Source organism: Marmota marmota, unplaced genomic scaffold (assembly GCF_001458135.2).
Source record: "Marmota marmota marmota unplaced genomic scaffold, marMar, whole genome shotgun sequence".
In the NCBI taxonomy this organism is placed as follows: domain Eukaryota; kingdom Metazoa; phylum Chordata; class Mammalia; order Rodentia; family Sciuridae; genus Marmota; species Marmota marmota.
The window spans coordinates 2,908,944-2,928,341 of record NW_025999891.1 but is presented as its reverse complement, the minus strand read 5'-3'; the positions used below and the strand labels follow the sequence as shown (position 1 = coordinate 2,928,341).

The following is a 19,398-nucleotide window of genomic DNA, read 5'->3' as shown; positions in this document are numbered from 1 at the left end:
AAGCTTTTGGTTTATGTTGCCATGCTTTGACCAGAAAGGTCATTTAACAGCGTGAAGCATAATGGTAAGATAGGGAGGAAAAAGAATTTTATAAGTTTGAAAAGAAGATCATGTGTGTAAAGCATTGCTTCAAGACTGACTAGATACAAAAAAGTAGAAGAAACCGGGGACTCTGAAAATGACTGCCAAATGATTCCCTTAGCCTGTCTTAGAACACTATTACAAACTACATTAACCAAATTTGTACTACTGGTGGGGGGAGGGCAGTTGGATTATAACTCAGTGAGCAAGTGTGTGTTTGGCATGCACAAAGCCTTTTGGAATTAAAAAACATAATCAAAAAAGGAAAAAGTATACCCAGCATTTTGCCAGAAAAGAAGAAAATCCATTTGATAGTCTATATTAGACATTGTATTTAATATGTACAGAGATTTAATTTCTTTTCCTAATAGTATTTTTTATATGCACATGTGTGTGTGTATGAACCTCATATGCTTTAAATCTGCTCAGACATACATGTTAGTAAGGAAGATGTTTTGTAAGATGTAAAGATTTTTCTTTTGCCAAAAATACCTGTTCTCTTAAATTTAATTTTTTTTTTTTTTTTTGAGGCAGGGTCTCACTAAATAGCCTCAGCCTTCTGAGTTGCTGGGATTTCAAGCTCACACCACCACACCTGATTTGGCTCAGGATTTTTATACATATTGGGTATAAAATAGAAAGTCTGTGATAACTGAAAAGGAAAAAAAAAATCTTCCATAAAATTGCTTTGTTTTCAGGTGAACCAGAATTTAAGTACATTGGAAACATGCATGGAAATGAAGTAGTTGGAAGAGAACTGCTATTGAACCTCATCGAATACCTTTGTAAGAACTTTGGAACAGACCCTGAAGTAACAGATTTGGTTCGAAGCACTAGAATTCACCTTATGCCATCCATGAACCCTGATGGGTATGAGAAGTCTCAGGAAGGTAAAAAATAACTGAATATTAGTGGTAATCTTTAGGTTATCACATGGCATGATTACTTTGAAATAGAAGAGAATTTGAACTTGTTTCCTTGTAATTTCTGCCTGTTTTTATTCTTGTAAGTGGTTTTACCTCTTATATTCTTTTTTTATTATATTTTTTTATTTGCCAGTGGATTTTTTACTTTATTTCTTTATTTATATGTGGTGCTAAGGATGGAACCTAGGGCCTCACGCCTGCCAGGCAAGCGCTCTACACTGAGCCACAACCCCAGTCTCTTTAGCTCTTATATTCTTGTAAGATGGGCCAGACTGTTCATTATGTGATCAACTTTATGTTTAATAATATTTTTATTTCATTTTGGCAATGGTTCTTATGTGTTAAAAATAGCACAAGATCAAATTGTTGTATTTTAAACAGTAGTTCTTATTATTGAATTAAGAACTTTATTTTTAAGTGAAAAATCAAACCAGATATACTTGAAGCCAGATATACTCTGTTTTTGACCCAGTTCTGTTTCTTAGGCATATTCTTTTTATTATTTTGGGGTACTGGGGATTGAATCCAGGGGCTTACCACTAAGCTACATTCCCAGCCTTTTTTTATATTTCACTATGAGACAGGGTCTTGCTAATTTTCTTAGAGCCTTGCTAATTTGTAGAGTCTGGCCTTGGACTTGCAATCCTCTAGCATCAGCCTCCTGAGTTGCTGGGATTACAGGTATGTGCCTTGGTGCTGGGCTCCTTACACATATTCTAAATCTGCTAAATTATTGACTTCCCATTTGTGGAGCCCACCTTTCCTTCCTCTAGGCAGGTACACCTTTCCTGGGGGCAGTATGGTAAGGTCTTAGAGAGGTTTACAGAGACTGTCTTAGGCAGAACAGTAGTAGAGTGAGAATCTATCTTTTCCTACCCATGATTCTGTAGGGAAGTTTCATATTTTCTCTCTGAAGGTTTGATAATTTTAGTCTATTATAAACTGACAATGGCATTTGAGCTTCAAATGCAGGCTAGGCTGTTGAAGCTTATATATAGCTATACAGCGGGATAGGAGCTTGGCCTTCTTGGAATGGAAGTGACTGCAGGCAATGGAAGGTTGAGGGGAGGATTTACACAGAGAGGGTTGTTTGTTACACAGATAAATTCTCCCATGTAAAAGCCACCTCTGGTCACCTCTGGGCCAAGTGTCATATCTCTAATCTTGGGGTTATCAGAAAAGCTGTTGCATGCATTTGCTGTTTACTAATGTAGATAGATGTAAATTTCTTTTTTTAAAAGGACAGTTTTCAGAGCTTCTATGCAGTTTCTCTGAACAACTAACTTGAAATATGCCCTATATATCTATTTGGATTTGGATATTTTACTCTCCTACAATTACTTCTAGGAAGTGATACTTGTGAGTAGAATTGGCCCCACACTATGAATATGCAGGCACATGACTATTAGCGCTGACCTGTCCACTGGGAGAATAAGCTGGTTGTTATTACTTAGACGCTGTCTTGAAAAAATAGGCTGGGGTTAATCCTTATATATTATTCAGATTAACTCCCTAAGAAACTCATTCTTTATCAGCATCACAGATTCCTCCCACATGCCCTCTACCCGCTTTCTGAAAGGTGCAACTCTTTGCCATTCACATGTAATTTTTTTTTCTCATTTTAATGACAGTCAGAGTTCTCATTTCCTATTAAAATGGAATATGCACTGTTAAGTGTAAATTGAACCTTTTTCTTCATCACATTAAATTTCCAACTGTGTACTTGGCTAACTTTAAATTTGTATTATTTTAATGTAAGCTTATCAAAGTTTTCATTTGATCTGTTTCTTTACAGTGTCTTAGTGAGCTGTATTAAAAGTACAATAGAGTCCCCCTCTGATCAGTAATACTCCCTCAACATTGTGATCATGTCATTATGTGTGGATTATTGACAGTTGAGCAATGCTTTTAACATAATTTGTGTAATTGGATTTTTTTTTTCTTTCAAAGTATCACCAAAGGGCAGAAATGAAAGGATGGTAGTTTTACTCTTCTGTTCAAAACATCTGGAAGAGATAGATTTTTTTTAAGTATACAGCATAAAAAAGATATATTTTAAACACAGTGGGATTGATAATAGTGATGCCTGGTGTGTTCATAGTTACCTTTGAATTAAGATAGCTGAAGCAGTATGGGTTGGATTAAAATGTAAGTATCATGACTTAAATTTTATTCTTTTATCCCACAGGAGATTCAGGAAGTGGAATTGGCAGAAACAACAGCAACAACTTTGACCTGAACCGAAATTTCCCGGACCAATTTGTTCAGATCACAGATCCTACCCAACCAGAAACTATTGCTGTCATGAGCTGGATGAAGTCCTATCCATTTGTCCTGTCTGCAAACCTGCATGGAGGTATGGAAACTTTATAGTCCATTAATTATTTCTTCTTGAGAGCATTTGAAAACCATGGTGAAATTTTATCTGTTTATAGTCTTAGGTTTTCTTAAAATGAATATTCTGTTACTGCTTCCATGGCAGATAGCAATAACGATATTTTCTCATTACTTTTTAGGCCAATTTCCTGACTTTTTCCCTACCTTATTTTTCTCCTTCCTCCCCCTCTTCTTCCTTTTCCCTCTACAACCCTTTACTCTTCCACATTTCTCTTTTCCTTTCTCTTCTCTCCTCATCTCTCTGCTTTCTTCTTCCTCTTTCCATCCTCCCTCCTCTTCACCCCTACTCTTTTGTCATCATCCTCCCCCATCCTCTTCCTCTAGCAGTTCTTCAGATGTTTTATATTTATTTCTCACACTTGAAACTTGATAACATGCTTTGTCGTTCATAAACATCGAACACTAATAGATCCAAATGTTTAGTCTTATTTTCTTCCTAAAATTCATAAACTCTTCAATGTAAACTTACATTTTGACATTCTTTTATCTTTCACTTGCTACATATATATATATATGCGTGTGTGTATGTATATAGATAGATAGATAGATAGATAATGTATGTATGTATATATCATTAACTATAGCATAATGACCTCATTCTCATGTAGCTTATATACCTCCACATCATTCAGTCGGAATAGATCAGTTGGATAGAATGAGAGGCCAATATTGAAAATTATCATAAAGTTCAGCTATAATTGTGTGAATAAGGACAAAGGTATCAATACCTAAGAGAACTAAAAACATGTACACAAACTTGTACATTAATGTTCATTGAGCATTATTTATAATAACTAAAAAGTAGAAACAACCCAAACAACCGTAAACTGAGAAATGGATAAAATGTGATATAGTCACAAAGGATTATTATTTGGCATGAAAAGAAATCAAGTACTGATGCATGCAACAACATAGATGAAACTTTTTCTTTCTTTTTTTTTTTTTTTAGGGCATGAATGAAATTTTAAGCACTAGCTGGTGCAAAACAGTAAAACATTTTGTATATATAACCTTGTTATCTATAACTCTTCTCAACCATGGTCTTCCAAACAAATCGATAATTCACACCAACATAACTTAGGCTGAAGTATACACAGGAATAACAATGTGTTCTTTGGGAATTTAAATAAGAACTCAAGCTATCTCAATTTGGAATTCAGGTCTTTGGGAAGTGAGAAGCTTGTACTAAGCAACGGTGCTATATTTCTGCTGCATCAAGTTATTTTGTACAATTGTACCTAAATTATCCTTGGTTTATTCAGCAAAATATATTGGGTAAAACCATGAAAGCGTGCCAGCCAGTTAGGGTTCAATAGCATGATTTTTATTCTCTTGCTATGAAAGCTTTATCAGGGGAAAAAATTAAATCAAGGAAAATAAGTCAAGATGTGTGGGCCTCATGTCCTTTAAAAATAAAACAAAAGCAAGTACCCACTAATTGGCTCCAATGTAGTAGGCTTAATGGACCCATATCTTAAAGATTTAACAATGGTTTTTAAGGTGGGAGGGGGAAAAACATCCACTACCCTTTTGCAGAATTTAAATAGAGGGCAGCAACATTCTTTACACCCAAAAACTATAGCAGCAGTTTAAATGTGACCAAGATAAATGTAGAACAGAGATGTTCTAAATACAGCAGAGCTCAGCAAATCTATCACACTAAAATCATGATTCCATTGTGAAAGAAAATGCAGAAAAACTAAATAGGAATATTGAGATTTTTCATTCGAAGGTAATCTTAGTGCTATTAAGTTCACAATATGCTAATTTAAATACCCAATCCTATTTATCTAAACCCATTTCAAAAAAACAAATGTCTATTCTCTCCACGTCAGCCAGTGCCCATTCATGTCATGGTTTGGAAATGGGAGAATAGGTTCCTCTTATATTGCAAGTCAGCTGATATTTCTTTACATTTAAACTTTAACAAAATAGTAATTAACAGTAATCTTCTTTACTGTTAACTCACAAGGAAACATTTTGAAAACTGCAATTTGTTAAAGTTTCTGAACTAAAATGTAGAAAAACTGAACTACATAAATATTGAAAAGTTTAAAATTCCTTAATTTTTATTCCTGGTACCACCTACCACAACTTTACAGGGCAATATACCGATGTAATGAAAAGAAAAAGAAAAAGAAAAAGCTACAACAGATGAAGGACCTCAGGAATGTACATCTATTTGAAACTACATTGCATTAATCAATAGCTGCACTTTTTGCAAACTGTGGCTATGAAAGTACTGAATAAGAAAGGTTTCCTATTTAAGCTGCAGTAACTTTTCTGACTATGGATCATCATTCCTTTGTGGCAGATTTTTACAGTTCCTCTAATGCATTTGGGATGACTATCTCAAAGTTGCAGTTTTGCTGACAACTCCTTGCTCTCTCTGCTTCTAAGAAATGTAGGCCTTTTCTGCTGTTTTTAAAACCTTCTTTGACCATATCCACCACTTCCACCACCAGATCCATAACCACTACCTTAAGGACTGCCAGAATTTTTTCCACCAAAACTGCCCCCCTTCATGGGTTCCTAATTTGATTGCTGTTGTCCACTGTAATTTCCAAAATCATTATAGTTCCCACCACCAAAATTTCCTCCTTTGTTGTAACCATTATATCCTCTTCCTCCACTGCCATATCCACCACCTTGGTTTCCATATTCTGGTCTACCACCACCATAGCCTCCTCTACTGCTATAACCAGGACCATCACCCTAGTTGCCACCATCACCTCCAAATCCATTTTATCCACCATCACTTCCTCTGTAACTACCTCTGCTGCTACTATCTTGACCACCATAGCCCCTCTTCCACCAAAGTTTCCACCACAGCTAAAGTTACCTCCACCACCTCCAAAGTTTCCTCCACGACCCATAAAGTTGCCAGATCTACCTCCATGACCTCTTTATGACCCAGCAAACCGTATCTCTTGTTTAGAAAGGGCCCTTTGCACTTCACAATTATGCTTATAAATAGTGTAGTATTTCTGAACAACAATTTTGTCAACTGAAACATGATTATCAAAACTTACAAAAGCAAATCCTCCCTTTTTCCCATTTTGCCTGTATTCCATAACTTCTATGGTTTCAATCTTGCCGTACTTTTCAAAGTAATCTCTCAAATTATATTCTTCGTATCTTCTTCAATACCACCAACAGAAAGTTTCTTCACTGTTAGATGGGCACCAGGCTTTACAGAATCCTCTCTAGAAACAGCTCTCTTTGGTTCCACTACACGCCCGTCAATCTTGTGTGGCTGAGCGCACATTGCCGCATCTACCTCTTTAACACGAGAGTAAGTCACAAAATCAAAGCCCTGAAACATTTTGTTTGGGGGTCTCATTATCACACAATCTGTGAGTGTGCCCCATATCTCAAAATGTTCTCTTAAACTATCATCTGTAGTTTCAAAGCTCAGACCACCAATAAACAGCTTCCTCAATTGCTCTGCTTCCTTTGGATCCTGACTGACCCCCATGGTGGCAGCAAGGGCCAGAGTTGGAGTCAGAGTCGGGTGGTGGTTTTACCTCCATTTTGAGCCATAGATGAACCATGAAAAACATTATGGTGACAGAAGCCAGTCACATATAATATGATCACATTTATTTGAAATGTTTAGAACAGGCAGATCCATCAAGACAGAAAGTAGATTAGTAGTTGCCTTGGGTTGGAGTGAGAAGAAGAATGGGAGTGACTGGGGTTTCTTTTTGGAGTCATGAAAATGTTCTAAACCAGACAGTAAGTGATGGGTGTATAACCCTGTGAGTACTCTAAAAACCTTTAAATGGGCGAGTCATATGGTATGTAAATTATATCAATAAAGCTATTTTTTAAAAAAGAAAGAGTGAAAACATAGCCCTGCGGACAACAGGGAAGAAACTTGGTGTGAACATTTGTTGGACTGTCCAAAAGAAGCATCACAACTGAGATTTGACAGCATATAGAGTAACTTTCTTTTTAGAATAATAGTACATATTTATGGATATTTAGATTTGAAATGTTTAGAACAGGCAAATCCATCAAGACAGAAAGTAGATTAGTAGTCGCCTTGGGTTGGAGTGAGAAGGAGAAGGGGAGTGACTACTAATGGGTTCTGGGGTTTCTTTTTGGAGTCATGAAAATGTTCTAAACCAGATAGTAAGTGATGGTTAAATATTATAGTTAAATAATATAGTAACCTTCTTTTTAGAATAATAGTACATATTTATGAATATTTAGATTTAGGAAGTAAATTGAGATTCTCTAAAAATTTCTTTCGAAGATTACTAGTAGAAGAAAAAATAATTCTACAGTTAGTAATCATGGGCTATTCTAAGATAGTTGTATTGGAGTTGTAAAGTTACATCCTGGCTTGCAAAATAAATTTTTGATGTTTTGAATATCTTATGCTATGTTTGATAGAAAATATTTTTCATTTTGAATTTTTAAAAATATTTTCAGAATAATTCACTTGTCATGTTAGCTAAATCCAAAAATTCAATAATAGTTATATTTCAGGATATATTTACAGATATCCTATCAAGTCCTTGCATATAGTTGAGACATAGGCATATTCAATCATGTGTATGTTTTTCTTTCCATGACACATTTTGTTTTCTCACCTTAAGAATTCTTATATGATTCTAAAATCTTAGCACAGAAATTAAAAAGAACAAAATATATTTTTCTTGATTTCTTGATTCCTTCCTTCCTTCCTTCCTTTCTTAAGTAGAGGTAAAACCCTTCTCTACTCTCTTAGGTTTGTCAGCTGAAATTTGTGATTAACAGGTGATTAACAGTTTAACAGGAAGAAAGCATATGAATTTTGTTTGATGTTAATATTTTTATTGTGGCATAGGGGATGGGGGAGGCTTCATAGGAAAAAAGTAAAGCTCCAAAAGAAGTAGCAGTTAGACTTTAGAAATTATGTGATATGTTGTGAAAAGTGTCTAGTCAAAGGAAAGATATCTGGGCTTCTGGGGGCAGTAAATTGTAGGAAACTTACTGGGAAATACATGGGTAAACTTATGGAAGATAAGGGTTGTTTTAGTAAGATTTGTTTGTGTACACTTGTCTTGGCTTTGACTTGTTGTCTCTAATGATAAGAATGTTTTCTTTTTCCTTGTACCCAGAAGGTAGCTTTCTCACCAGAAATTTATACCTGGCACCTAGGCAGAAATGAGGAGAGCACAAAGCCCTTCCTATACCTGCTGTTTCCCAATTGTCTTCAACTCAAAATAATGAGCCAGGGTAATATATTTTGAGTGCTATATTTTGATTCCCTTCACTGCCAACTTAACAATTTAGAATTTTGAAAGATATAGGAAAAAGTAAGATTTCCTTTTTATAAATTTTGATACCAATTTTTTAAAATTGTCATGAATTCTTGATGAACTATTTTAAAGTGAACAATTCCAGTGTCAATTAATACATTCACAATTGAAAAATCTGTTCCAAAACACTTCTAGGACCCCAAATGAAATGCCATACCTGTTAAGCAATTCCTTCCCATTCTCCCTTCCCTTCAATGTTAGGTAACCAACCATCTGTTCTCTCTCTGTAGATTTATCTGTTCTGAATTTTTCATGTAAATGAAACCATACAATATTTATCCTTTTGTGTCTGGCTCCTTTTATTTATTTATTTTGTATTGAGGATTTTTATTTTTTGCTCTTATATCAAGGTTGGTTAAGTAAAAAAAAATACTAATGTCACCTCTTCTAAGGCTCATTCTCATGGCTCCTATTATGTATTCCCTCCACTGAGAAATGTTTTGGATCCCCCACCTATGTGTACCCATAATTACTGCTACAAGGGTTTACATAGGATGTTAATTTCTATCTTTGCTGAGGGCAGAACACCTTGAAAGGAGATATTGTTTAACTTGTGCCTATACTAGGTACATTTGCTACATATTAGGCTCATGGGACATACCTTTAATTTTTAAGCACATGATGAAGCTCCTTATTATGAAAATCATATCTTAATCATCCTTAAATCACTTTCTTAGCACTCTGTCCAATAATTATTTGGTGAATGGATAAAATCTTTATAGACTCTCTTTTTAACAGACTCCATATTACAATTCACAGTCTTCCTTGGTACACAACCATCTTCAATGGAGAGAAATTCTCTATATTTAACTTAAACTCTGTGTCCTCTTTTCTTGTATTCTGCATAAATATTGAAAAAATGGAATTCTCTTCCTCAGGAGTCATGGAGCTTAGCATGAGTCCCTTCTTAGCAGAATGGTGCGCTCTTATTATATTGTATAGAAGTTTTAACGTTCAACAAGACTTATAGGCTCTTCAGTCCTAGAAAGAATACTAGGCAAGCAAAATAGTTTTGGAATATTATTCACTGTTTATGTTCTCCACTGGAAAACAGGCTTTGTTCTTAAAATTAATAGAAGAGTTGATTTGGCTTTTCATTCTGTGTCATATGATAATGAAATCAACATTTTCATGAAAATAACATCATTTGGGAAATGTAGCACAAGTAAGCAGCTAAAAAAAATTGCTGTCAGCAGTAGTGAACTCTGTTTTCTTTCAAAAAGAAATAAAATTCTATTCAAAGCAAGTACATGCACATACTACATCCTAACTGTTTGCTATTCAGCAGGGTCAGAGACACTGTCATACAGCAATCTATACAGTTCTTATGACCAGGCTGATATGTGGTAACTTGGAATCAGTATCCCCCTGCAGCTTCTTCATTCATTTGACCAAGTTGGTCCATTTACCTATACTTTTATTTTTCTTTTTTTGTACCAGGGATTGACCCCAAGGGTACTTAACCTCTAAGCCACATCCTCAGCCCTTTTTTTGTAGTTTATTTAGAGACAGGATCTCACTAAGTTGCTTAGGGCCTTGCTATGTTGCTGAGGCTGGTCTTGAACTTGTAATCCTCCTGCCTCAGCCTCCAAGTTGCCTGGCTAATATTAAGTCTTTTATGACCCCACTTTTTTTAAACTTTAGAAAATTAGCCATTTGAGCTGGGTGTGTTGGCACATGCCTGTAATCCCAGAGGCTCAGGAGGCTGAGGGAGGAGGATCGTGAGTTCAAAGCCAGTCTCATCAACTTAACAAGGCCCTAAGCAACTCAGTGAGACCCTGTCTCTAAATAAAATATAAAAAAGGCCTGGGGATGTGACTTAGTGGTTAAATGCCTCTAGGTTCAATCCCTGGTACAAAAGAGAGAGAGAGAGAGAGAGAGAGAGAGAGAGAGAGAGAGAGAAAAGAAAATTAGCCATTTGAAAGTAGTGAATAGGAGTTGATGCTGATTTTTTTTTTTGAATTTTTTTATTTGAATTTTTACATATGGGCCATGGATCCAAGATAAAATTCCATGTTTTTGAGAAGTTAAATTTTAGTCAGAAGAGGTGCTAAAGTATCTTGTTCTTGTTAGAGCTATTTGGGGTTTGAAAGAAAAATTTTTTCACCTTATTTATTTATTTTTTATATGGTGTTGAGGATCTGAACCCAGTGCCTCACATGTACTAGGCAAGCGCTCCACCTCTGAGCTACATAACCCTAGCCCAAGAGCACAGTTCTTTATACTGTTTATTTAATTTTTTTCCTGTGAATGTATGTTAGCATTTATTATTACAGGATTACTTCCTGAAATGAAGTTGAATATTCTATTCCCTTTATTCCCATTCCTTTAATGTAGCATATTAAAAAAGGGCAAAGATGAATGGATCAATAGAAGGTATAATAAGTGGACATGTGGACAAAAGAAAACAATGTGACTATAGGGAAATAAAAGATACAGTTCTGTGGAAGGAGAGTGAACATGTGTAGCTCAGAGGTTTTGCCTAAGAAATACCCTAACCACTTTATGCCTTGTGGGATGTTTGAAGGGAGTTGATATCCTTTACATGTTCTGAAGTATCACTTCTTTATCTTAGGTCAGAAGAAGTCATAACTCCAATTGAGTAATTTCTAGTAGCACAATAGGAGAAATTTTTAGTTGTTGGGGGGAGAAGGGGGTCAGCGCTGGCTCTGCTTTCCATAAGATCCATAAGTCATTTAACTTCTCTAGTTTAGACTCCTTATCTCCAAAATGAGGGGGATGGATTAGTTGGATCTCAAAGGTCTCTTATTTTAAAACTCTATTAAAATATCTAAATTTTACTAAAAAATTATCAAAATTTGCTCTATTTTTCTGGTCTTAAATATTATAAAAATAAAATTGTTTAAATTATACCTGTATACGTCTAGTTTCAGCTTTGACAGGTAAATTACAAGAGTAAATTCAGATAAATTCCCAAGACCTTTCTAGTGAAGGCACCTTTTAGGTATCATGCATAGCTTTTTACCTTCTCACTTGCCTACTTTGGTTTTTATTTAGGAAATTGCTATATTTTTCCTTTTTCCAGGTTCCTAGGGATTGAATCTAGGCTTTGCACATTGCTAGGCAAGCGCTACCACTGAACCATACCCTGACTTTTTTTAAAAATATTTTTTAGTTGTCAATGGACCTTTATTTTATTTATTATGTGGTGCTGAGAATCAAACCCAGGGCCTTACACATGCTAGGCAAGTGCTCTACCACTGAGCTACAAACCCAACCCCCATACCTCTATTCTTTATTTTTCATTTATATTAATATTAGTCATGGTGAAATTTTATTGATTTCCCGTCTCTGACAGTATTGTGAAAAACTTAACTTTATCTTAATGACCCATCTTGAAACCTGTAACATGATGTATTTCCTCTTTTCCCTTATAGGTTCTTTGGTGGTTAACTACCCTTTTGATGATGATGAACAAGGGCTTGCCATTTATAGTAAATCACCAGATGATGCTGTGTTTCAACAAATAGCACTTTCTTATTCCAAGGTAGGTTTGTGTTTGAGCATCAAATGCTATAGAATTAATTTATTTAAAAAATGCTTTAAAATAGGTTCTGTAAGTCAAGTGCTTTCTTTTTTAAGCCTTCCATGACTCCTTTCAGTCAGCCTTTGGCCTTTTTATTCTGTTTCCCATCTCACTTTTGGACATGCTATATGTGTTTCTCCATTAGCCTTTAACAGGTAATGTCTTTTTAGTTATGTTTTTTAGAATAGTACCTGGAATATATACATGCTAGTTTATTTCATTTGATAGACATGTAAGTTGTAAGTCCAGTAAATGAGGCTAAAGTGGAGGATTGATGAACTACAGGTCTAGAGCCAAATGTAGCCCACCATTTGTTTTTGTAAGTTTTATTGGCATACAGATATATAGTATATACATACTTTTATAGATTGTGTAGCTGCTTTTTCCTTTAACATTTGAAAATAAGAAATAGTCAGTGTAATTCACCATGTTAACAAACTCAAGAAGTAAAACCTTGCAGCCATCTTAGTAGATTTCAGAGGACAAATTGAGTAGTTGCAACAGAGACTTTTGGATCTGTAAAGCCTAAAATTTTACTGTCTTGCCCTTTACAGAAAAAAAAAATTGCTAATGACTGGTTTAAGATATTTTAAATCCTATAGTAGTATATAGCAGCAGAAGTTTCAGTGTCTTCTAAATTTCCTATAATGAACATAAATTTGTTTACCAACCAGAAATGTTAAAATTTGTGTGTGTGTGTGTGTGTGTGAAAATTTCATTTAAAAATATTTCGTAGAAAACATGTTCAAAGTTGGGGCTTGGGAAGGCATATTAATTTTAGTTTTGGATCTACTGATTTAGTCTGTGATTTATTAATGATATATAATGAAGATTATTACTGCAACTCTTTTAAAATCACAGCCTTTTATCATTCCTCCTCCTTCATCCTCTCTGAGTGAACATTGTGAGATTATTCAGAGTTGCTAATAGAAGAGCACAGCTGTGGATTTCACCTTAAGGATTTATTGCCTTCTGTTTGGGCATACCATTTTTTGGAAGGACACAAGTAGAGTAATAGCAGAAGAATGGATATTGTTTCAATCATTGAAATCCAAATTAAGTGATCAGATTCTGCACATATTCCCATCACATTCTGTGTTAATTTTCATGATTTTGCTTTTCAACTCCATTGAACTTTATGGTTCCTTAGCTTTTCTTTCTTAAGACAATTGAACTTTTTGATTTCCCTTTCTACCCAGCCTGGGCCCATGGATGTATCTTCAGTAATGGTCCTGGGGATCTTGTACACCTCTTTGATATATCTGCCTTCCCAATATCCAATCCTCAGTAGTTGCCACCATCCCAATAAGTATAACCCAGAATAGTCATAGAGTCATGGCAATTTGCTACACTCCATATGTATGCTCTCTAACCCCAACTGAGCCTTCAATCCTAGTTGGAAGCATTTCATATTTGGCTCTTCTGACCCTATGGTGGGTCTAAGCCTTCATCCTCTACTGTTCTAGTTCCACTCCTCTTACTCTCGGTAGATCACTTTGCATTGAGCTAAAATACAACTCTGAGTAACTTGGTATGAGTTCATGTAGATTCTGCCTTTTCCATTACTATTTGTGTGTGTCCTACTCTTATTCTCGTTCATTTCTTGATCGCACTGCATCCTGCCTTCTCTGAAATCTTAAGCCTTCGTATCTTCTATTAATGGGATAGGTGATCATTAAAGTCCCCAGTCTTTACTCACAGCCTTTTTCCCCCCCTTGGCTAATAAGCAGCTTACCTAAAAATAAGGTCTTCCATTAGCTTTAATAAACACCATAAAGATACCTTTCCATAATTTTTTATCCTTATGGTGCCAAATTTCTCAAATAATTTGGGGAGACTTCTAAGTGGCCAAAGACAGTAATGGATATGTAGCAGTCAATCTCCCAGAATTTTTCCCAAAATGATATAAAATGACTTTACAGCTACCAAAATTCTGCCCTTGGTATTACAAAAGATCCTGAAACTGCAAAATAACTGTGAATTAAAAAAAAAAAAAAAATCAGGAAATCCCTACATGATCTGCCATGTGCTGGTTTCACCTTTATCCTAGCATGCAGCTTTGTGGTAAGGAAAAGCTGACTGTGAAAATCTATGGAGAAGACAGAGAGGGGGGCTAATGAGGGTGGACTTAAAGGTGATTTGGAATGACTGCACATTATATATGTTCTAGAGCCAAAAATATTAAAAAAGGAGCAGAGCAGATATGAGCACTGAAGTACTAGAAAGAGATTTCAAAATGCATACAACTTAAAGGAACTGGTGTGATTTAAAGGGATAAGCAGTTTAAAAGGATGAGTACATTTAAAGGGAAATCTTCCAAACTCATAGCTCCTGGTAGAAGAAGAAAAAAGAAAGAAAGAAATAATAAGATGCCCTTTGGCAATTAGGTGGTGAAGAGGAAAAGAAAACGAAAAAAGGGGTAAATGTAGAGTTTTACAAGTCAGAAAAAGACCTCTAAAGTCCAAGGCCTTATAATTTCACCCTTACCACCCAAATAAAAAATCACACTGAAGTACCTTTACTAATTATGAAAGAAAAGGGCATCATTAAACTAGGAATCATGTAAAATAGCCCAATATCATAAAAATGAACAAGAGGAAGATAAAGTTCATGAAAACTATTGCAAAAAGTCAGGAAATAAAATTTTACACATATAAACAAGGAAACCCTCTTATTACCAAAAAGCAATCAAGAAGCAGAAGAAAATTATAAGTTGGCACTCCAAATAGATTAATTATACCCAAACATGTATTGAGAATATGAAACAAAATCTTTACTACAAATAGTCAAAAAATGAAAACAAAGGAGGAAGGGGACAGACAGAATAAAAGAAAGTTGATGGTGTCCAAATTATCTATTTTTTTTGACATTTGTGCTTTTGGTGTAATATCTAGGAAATAAAGGTTATTCCTATTTTTTCCTAAGTATTTTATAGTTTTAGTTTATACATTCAGATTTATGATCCATCTTGAGCTAATTTTGGGGTACAATGTGAGGAAAAGGTCTAGATTCATTCTTTTGCATGTGGATTTTCAGTTTTCTCAGTATTGTCGTTTTGAAAAGATTATATTTTGCCCCTTGGTTTGTAAAATAAGCCTCCTAGAACCATTAATATATCATGTCATCCATCAAAATAACACTTTGAAGAAAGTCAAAGTGTTATTCGTTACTGTCTTAGAACTGTGGTGTCCAGAGTTAGCTTTATACTAGATGATCCATTAAGATGCAAGAAGAATGTTAGATATTCTATTTATATTTTTAAATGTATGCTTTAAATTTAAAATTTTATCCACATTTATAGTATACATATTATAGAAAATGTATGACTGGCATTAAATAAACACTCAATAAGTAGTATTTATTATGATTATCTCAGTGATTATTAATTTATCCTCATTTCCACATTTCTGAAGCCCCTATCATCTATTGAAATGTACCTGTGCTGTGTCCTATTCTATTAGGTCTATAAAATTATATTTCCTCAATTCTAAGATGCCATCAATTGTAGTACAGATCATTGATTCAATAAAAGTTTTAAAACATAATATGCATATTAGTCCAATGGTACACATGTGTGTGTGTGTGTGTGTGTATAATATAATTAGATGAATGGATAGATAGCTATTGACGGAAACGTAGATAAAGATAGAGGCACAGAAGATCATTGTACAAGCCTTTCCTGGAAAACCAGAAAACAAAAGAGCAAGCTGGGCACAGTAGCACATGCCTGTAAAACCAGCAGCTCTGGATACTGAGTTAGGAGGATTGCAGATTCAAGACCAGCCTCAGCAATTTAGTGAGATCCTGTCTCAAAATAAAAAAATAAAAAGGACTGGGGATGTAGCTTAGTGGCAAAGCATCCTTAGACTCAATCCCCTCCCTGCCAAAAAAAAAAAAAGCAAAGCAAAAGCAAGCATGTCTACAATTGTTACCGAGTGTTATGAGATCACCAGCCTTTAATTGGTATATTAAATTTCTGGAAGGGGACTATTCATATATTTTAAATTTAAAAGGTTAATTCTCAAGGTGGTGGGGAAATGGGAAATTATTATTCTTTTCTTCACACTTTTCCTTTTTCTATTTCCAATAGAAAGAAGTGAATTTTTGATCATCTCTCAAATCTTAATTTCTTCCAGGAAACTTCCCTTGCCACTTTAGTAAGAAGTAATATTTCTGTCCTCTGGATTCCAGTAGCATTTATTTGTGTCTCCATGGCAGTTTTTCTTCCCCTTCATTGAATAAGCAATTGTACATGTACTGGATGCCAGACATTGGGCTAGATGCTGAGAACACAAAGACACAAACTGTAAAGTCTCAATGCTTCCTATGACCCCATCTCCTCACCTCCTACCCCCTTACATAATCTATTGTAGTCATTTTTATTATTTTCCTATGTTTTTTGATGGGGACACTAACAAATACAAATAAAGATTCTTTTTTCTCTCCCCCCAGGAAAATTCCCAGATGTTTCAAGGCAGACCTTGCAAGAATATATACCCTAATGAATATTTTCCTCATGGAATAACAAATGGAGCTAACTGGTATAATGTCCCAGGTAAAGATTACTAAGGCCTTAAAACTTGGACTTTCTACTTTTCTAATCTTTTTTAATTTTGAGAGAAAATCACTCTTTTAAAAAATATTGTTTAGCTAGGTGCAGTGGTATATGTCTGTTACTCCGGTAACTTGGGAGGCTAAGGCAGGAGAATCACAAATTTGAGGCCAGCCTGGGCAACTTAACAAGACCCTGTCTTAAAATAAAAAATCAAAAGGACTGAGAATATAGCTCAGTGGTAGCTCACCCCTAGGTTCAATTCCTAGTACCCCTCCCACAATTGTTTAAATAGTTTAAAACATTCAAATAACCTTTTCAGCTATTTTGAATTTGGTGCTTTTTGACTTTTGAGCAAAAGTAATGCACTTTAACTTAATAAAAGTGTTGTACTTGACTTCTGGCTATTGTAAAGAACCTTACATTTACCAGTAGGAAGAATATAAGCTACACTTGAATTCTTCTTAAACATAGAGTCCAGATGTTTTGCCTGGACCACAAGCATTAAAGAGCCCTCCTATGAGTGCCATTATTGTTTTTTAGCCAGTGCAGATCCAAAATGAATTTGGCTTTTTTACTAGGTACTCATCCTGCCTTTTAAGAACTGAACTATTTAGACCTTCAGAGTAACTTATTTTAATTTTTTTGTCCTTTAGGTGGTATGCAGGACTGGAACTATTTACATACAAATTGCTTTGAAGTAACTATTGAACTAGGTTGTGTGAAATACCCATTTGAGAAAGATCTGCCAAGGTTTTGGGAACAGAATCGAAGATCTCTAATCCAGTTTATGAAGCAGGTGACTATTCAGGAGTGAAGTATAGTTTCTTTCAAGAGCAAGAAGATTTTCGTGTGGACACATGGTTTTCATGTAGTGATTTTAGAATATACCCTTTTGAATTTCAGCTTGTTTTAGTGTATTTACCCAATCTTTGTATTCCAATTTATTTAGTACATTTATGTAGAAAATTCATGGATGCAAATAAGTTTATTTGTTTATAGGGAAAAACATTTAAAGGAAGTAATTAAATAAACGAGGTGCAATGGTATATGCCTATAATCCTAGCAACTTGAGAAGCTGAGGCAGGAGGATAGCAAATTTGAAGCCAGCTTAAGCAATTTATCAAGGTCCTAAGCAACTTAGTGAGATCCTGTCTCAAAACAAAAAATAAAAAGGATTGGGGGTGTAGCTTAATGGTAAAGTGTCTCTGGGTTCATTATGCAGCTCCAAAAAAAAAAAAAAAAGAAAGAAATTAAGGTAGTGACATTTTGTTCTTAATAGCTAATGTTCACTTTACCCTGACCTTAACAAAGGCCAACATAAAGTGTTTGTCAAGTGATATATGGGTTATAGGGTAAATATTTTTATTCTTATTGCCAGTGATTTACTGTGAAATGATTAATTTCATTTTGTTTGGATATGCATGGTAACTTATAGGTAAAAGACTATAAGAAATATGCCTATGGTAATTAGGGTAATCTAATACATTGTACTAGTACTTTTCTATTTTAATCCCTAAGTGGCACGACATAAAGTCTGGGGGTAGGTACTAATATTTAAAAACATTTTATTCTGAAAAAATGTAAACATTCAGAAAAGTTATAAGACTAGTATAATAAACACTCATTCCTACAACTAAATTTAACAATTTTTAATATTTTTCTCTGTTTGCTTTTTATATATGAAACTCATTTCCACCCAGTTTTGGTTAAACTGTTTCAGTATAAATTGGAAGTGTTCAGGTTTTTTACCCCAAAATATTTCAGCCTCTATCTCTGGTATATCATCTCCAAATGCCATAACCCATTACCAAAAATTAATAATAATTCTTTGATATTACCTAACACCTAGTCCATATTCAAATTTCCACACTCATCCCCAAAATGAATTTTATAGCTATATTTTTATATTGCATTTATTATTTCTTTTTACTTTCTTATAGTCCTTTCATTTTTTAAAAAAATGATGTTTTCTTTTTAAAGATGCCAAGGCCTATTTTCTTGTAGAATATCCTATATTTTGAAATAGAATATTCCAAAATTTAAACAATGTTATTTATATTTTCATGATATAGGTAAATCTAGCCTAGAAAAAATTGGCCTTTAGAGACTAAAATGTTTTGTTTAATGGGCATTTACATTTAGCCTTACTCTGAAATCCTAAATTCCTATTTGTTCCATTTGTTTACATTATTACAATCTGTTAATTTGGATATGAGCTCCCAAAATAATTAGATGATGATCTTTACCATTAAAATCTGGTATTCTTGTCCTTTATCCAGGTTCATCAAGGTGTTAAAGGATTTGTCCTTGATGGCACTGATGGCAGGGGCATATTAAATGCCACCATTAGTGTTGCTGAAATTAATCACCCAGTGACTAGTTACAAAAATGGAGATTACTGGCGTCTCTTGGTTCCAGGAACTTATAAGATCACAGCATCTGCCCGAGGGTGAGTGATGAATGCTTCAGAATTGAGGGATTCAGATAAGACAAACCTAGTTCCATTCTGGAGGATTATTTCCACAAAACGTCCTAGAGAGCCTGCTAAGCAACATAAAGTTTAGAGCTGGTTTCACTACC

General features: G+C 34.7%; 1 protein-coding gene and 1 pseudogene across 1 annotated transcript in view; one reads left to right on the top strand and one right to left on the bottom strand.

Annotated features, from left to right (window-relative positions):
- The window catches only part of Cpd (carboxypeptidase D), a 71,611-nt gene that overhangs the window by 32,858 nt on the left and 19,355 nt on the right, over positions 1-19,398 (top strand). Inside the window, 6 exon segments of the mRNA XM_048792705.1 lie at positions 780-971; positions 3,196-3,363; positions 12,115-12,224; positions 16,716-16,818; positions 17,472-17,614; positions 19,098-19,267. Coding sequence (XP_048648662.1) covers positions 780-971; positions 3,196-3,363; positions 12,115-12,224; positions 16,716-16,818; positions 17,472-17,614; positions 19,098-19,267 — 886 coding nt within the window.
- On the bottom strand, positions 5,829-6,912 carry LOC107155123 (annotated as a pseudogene).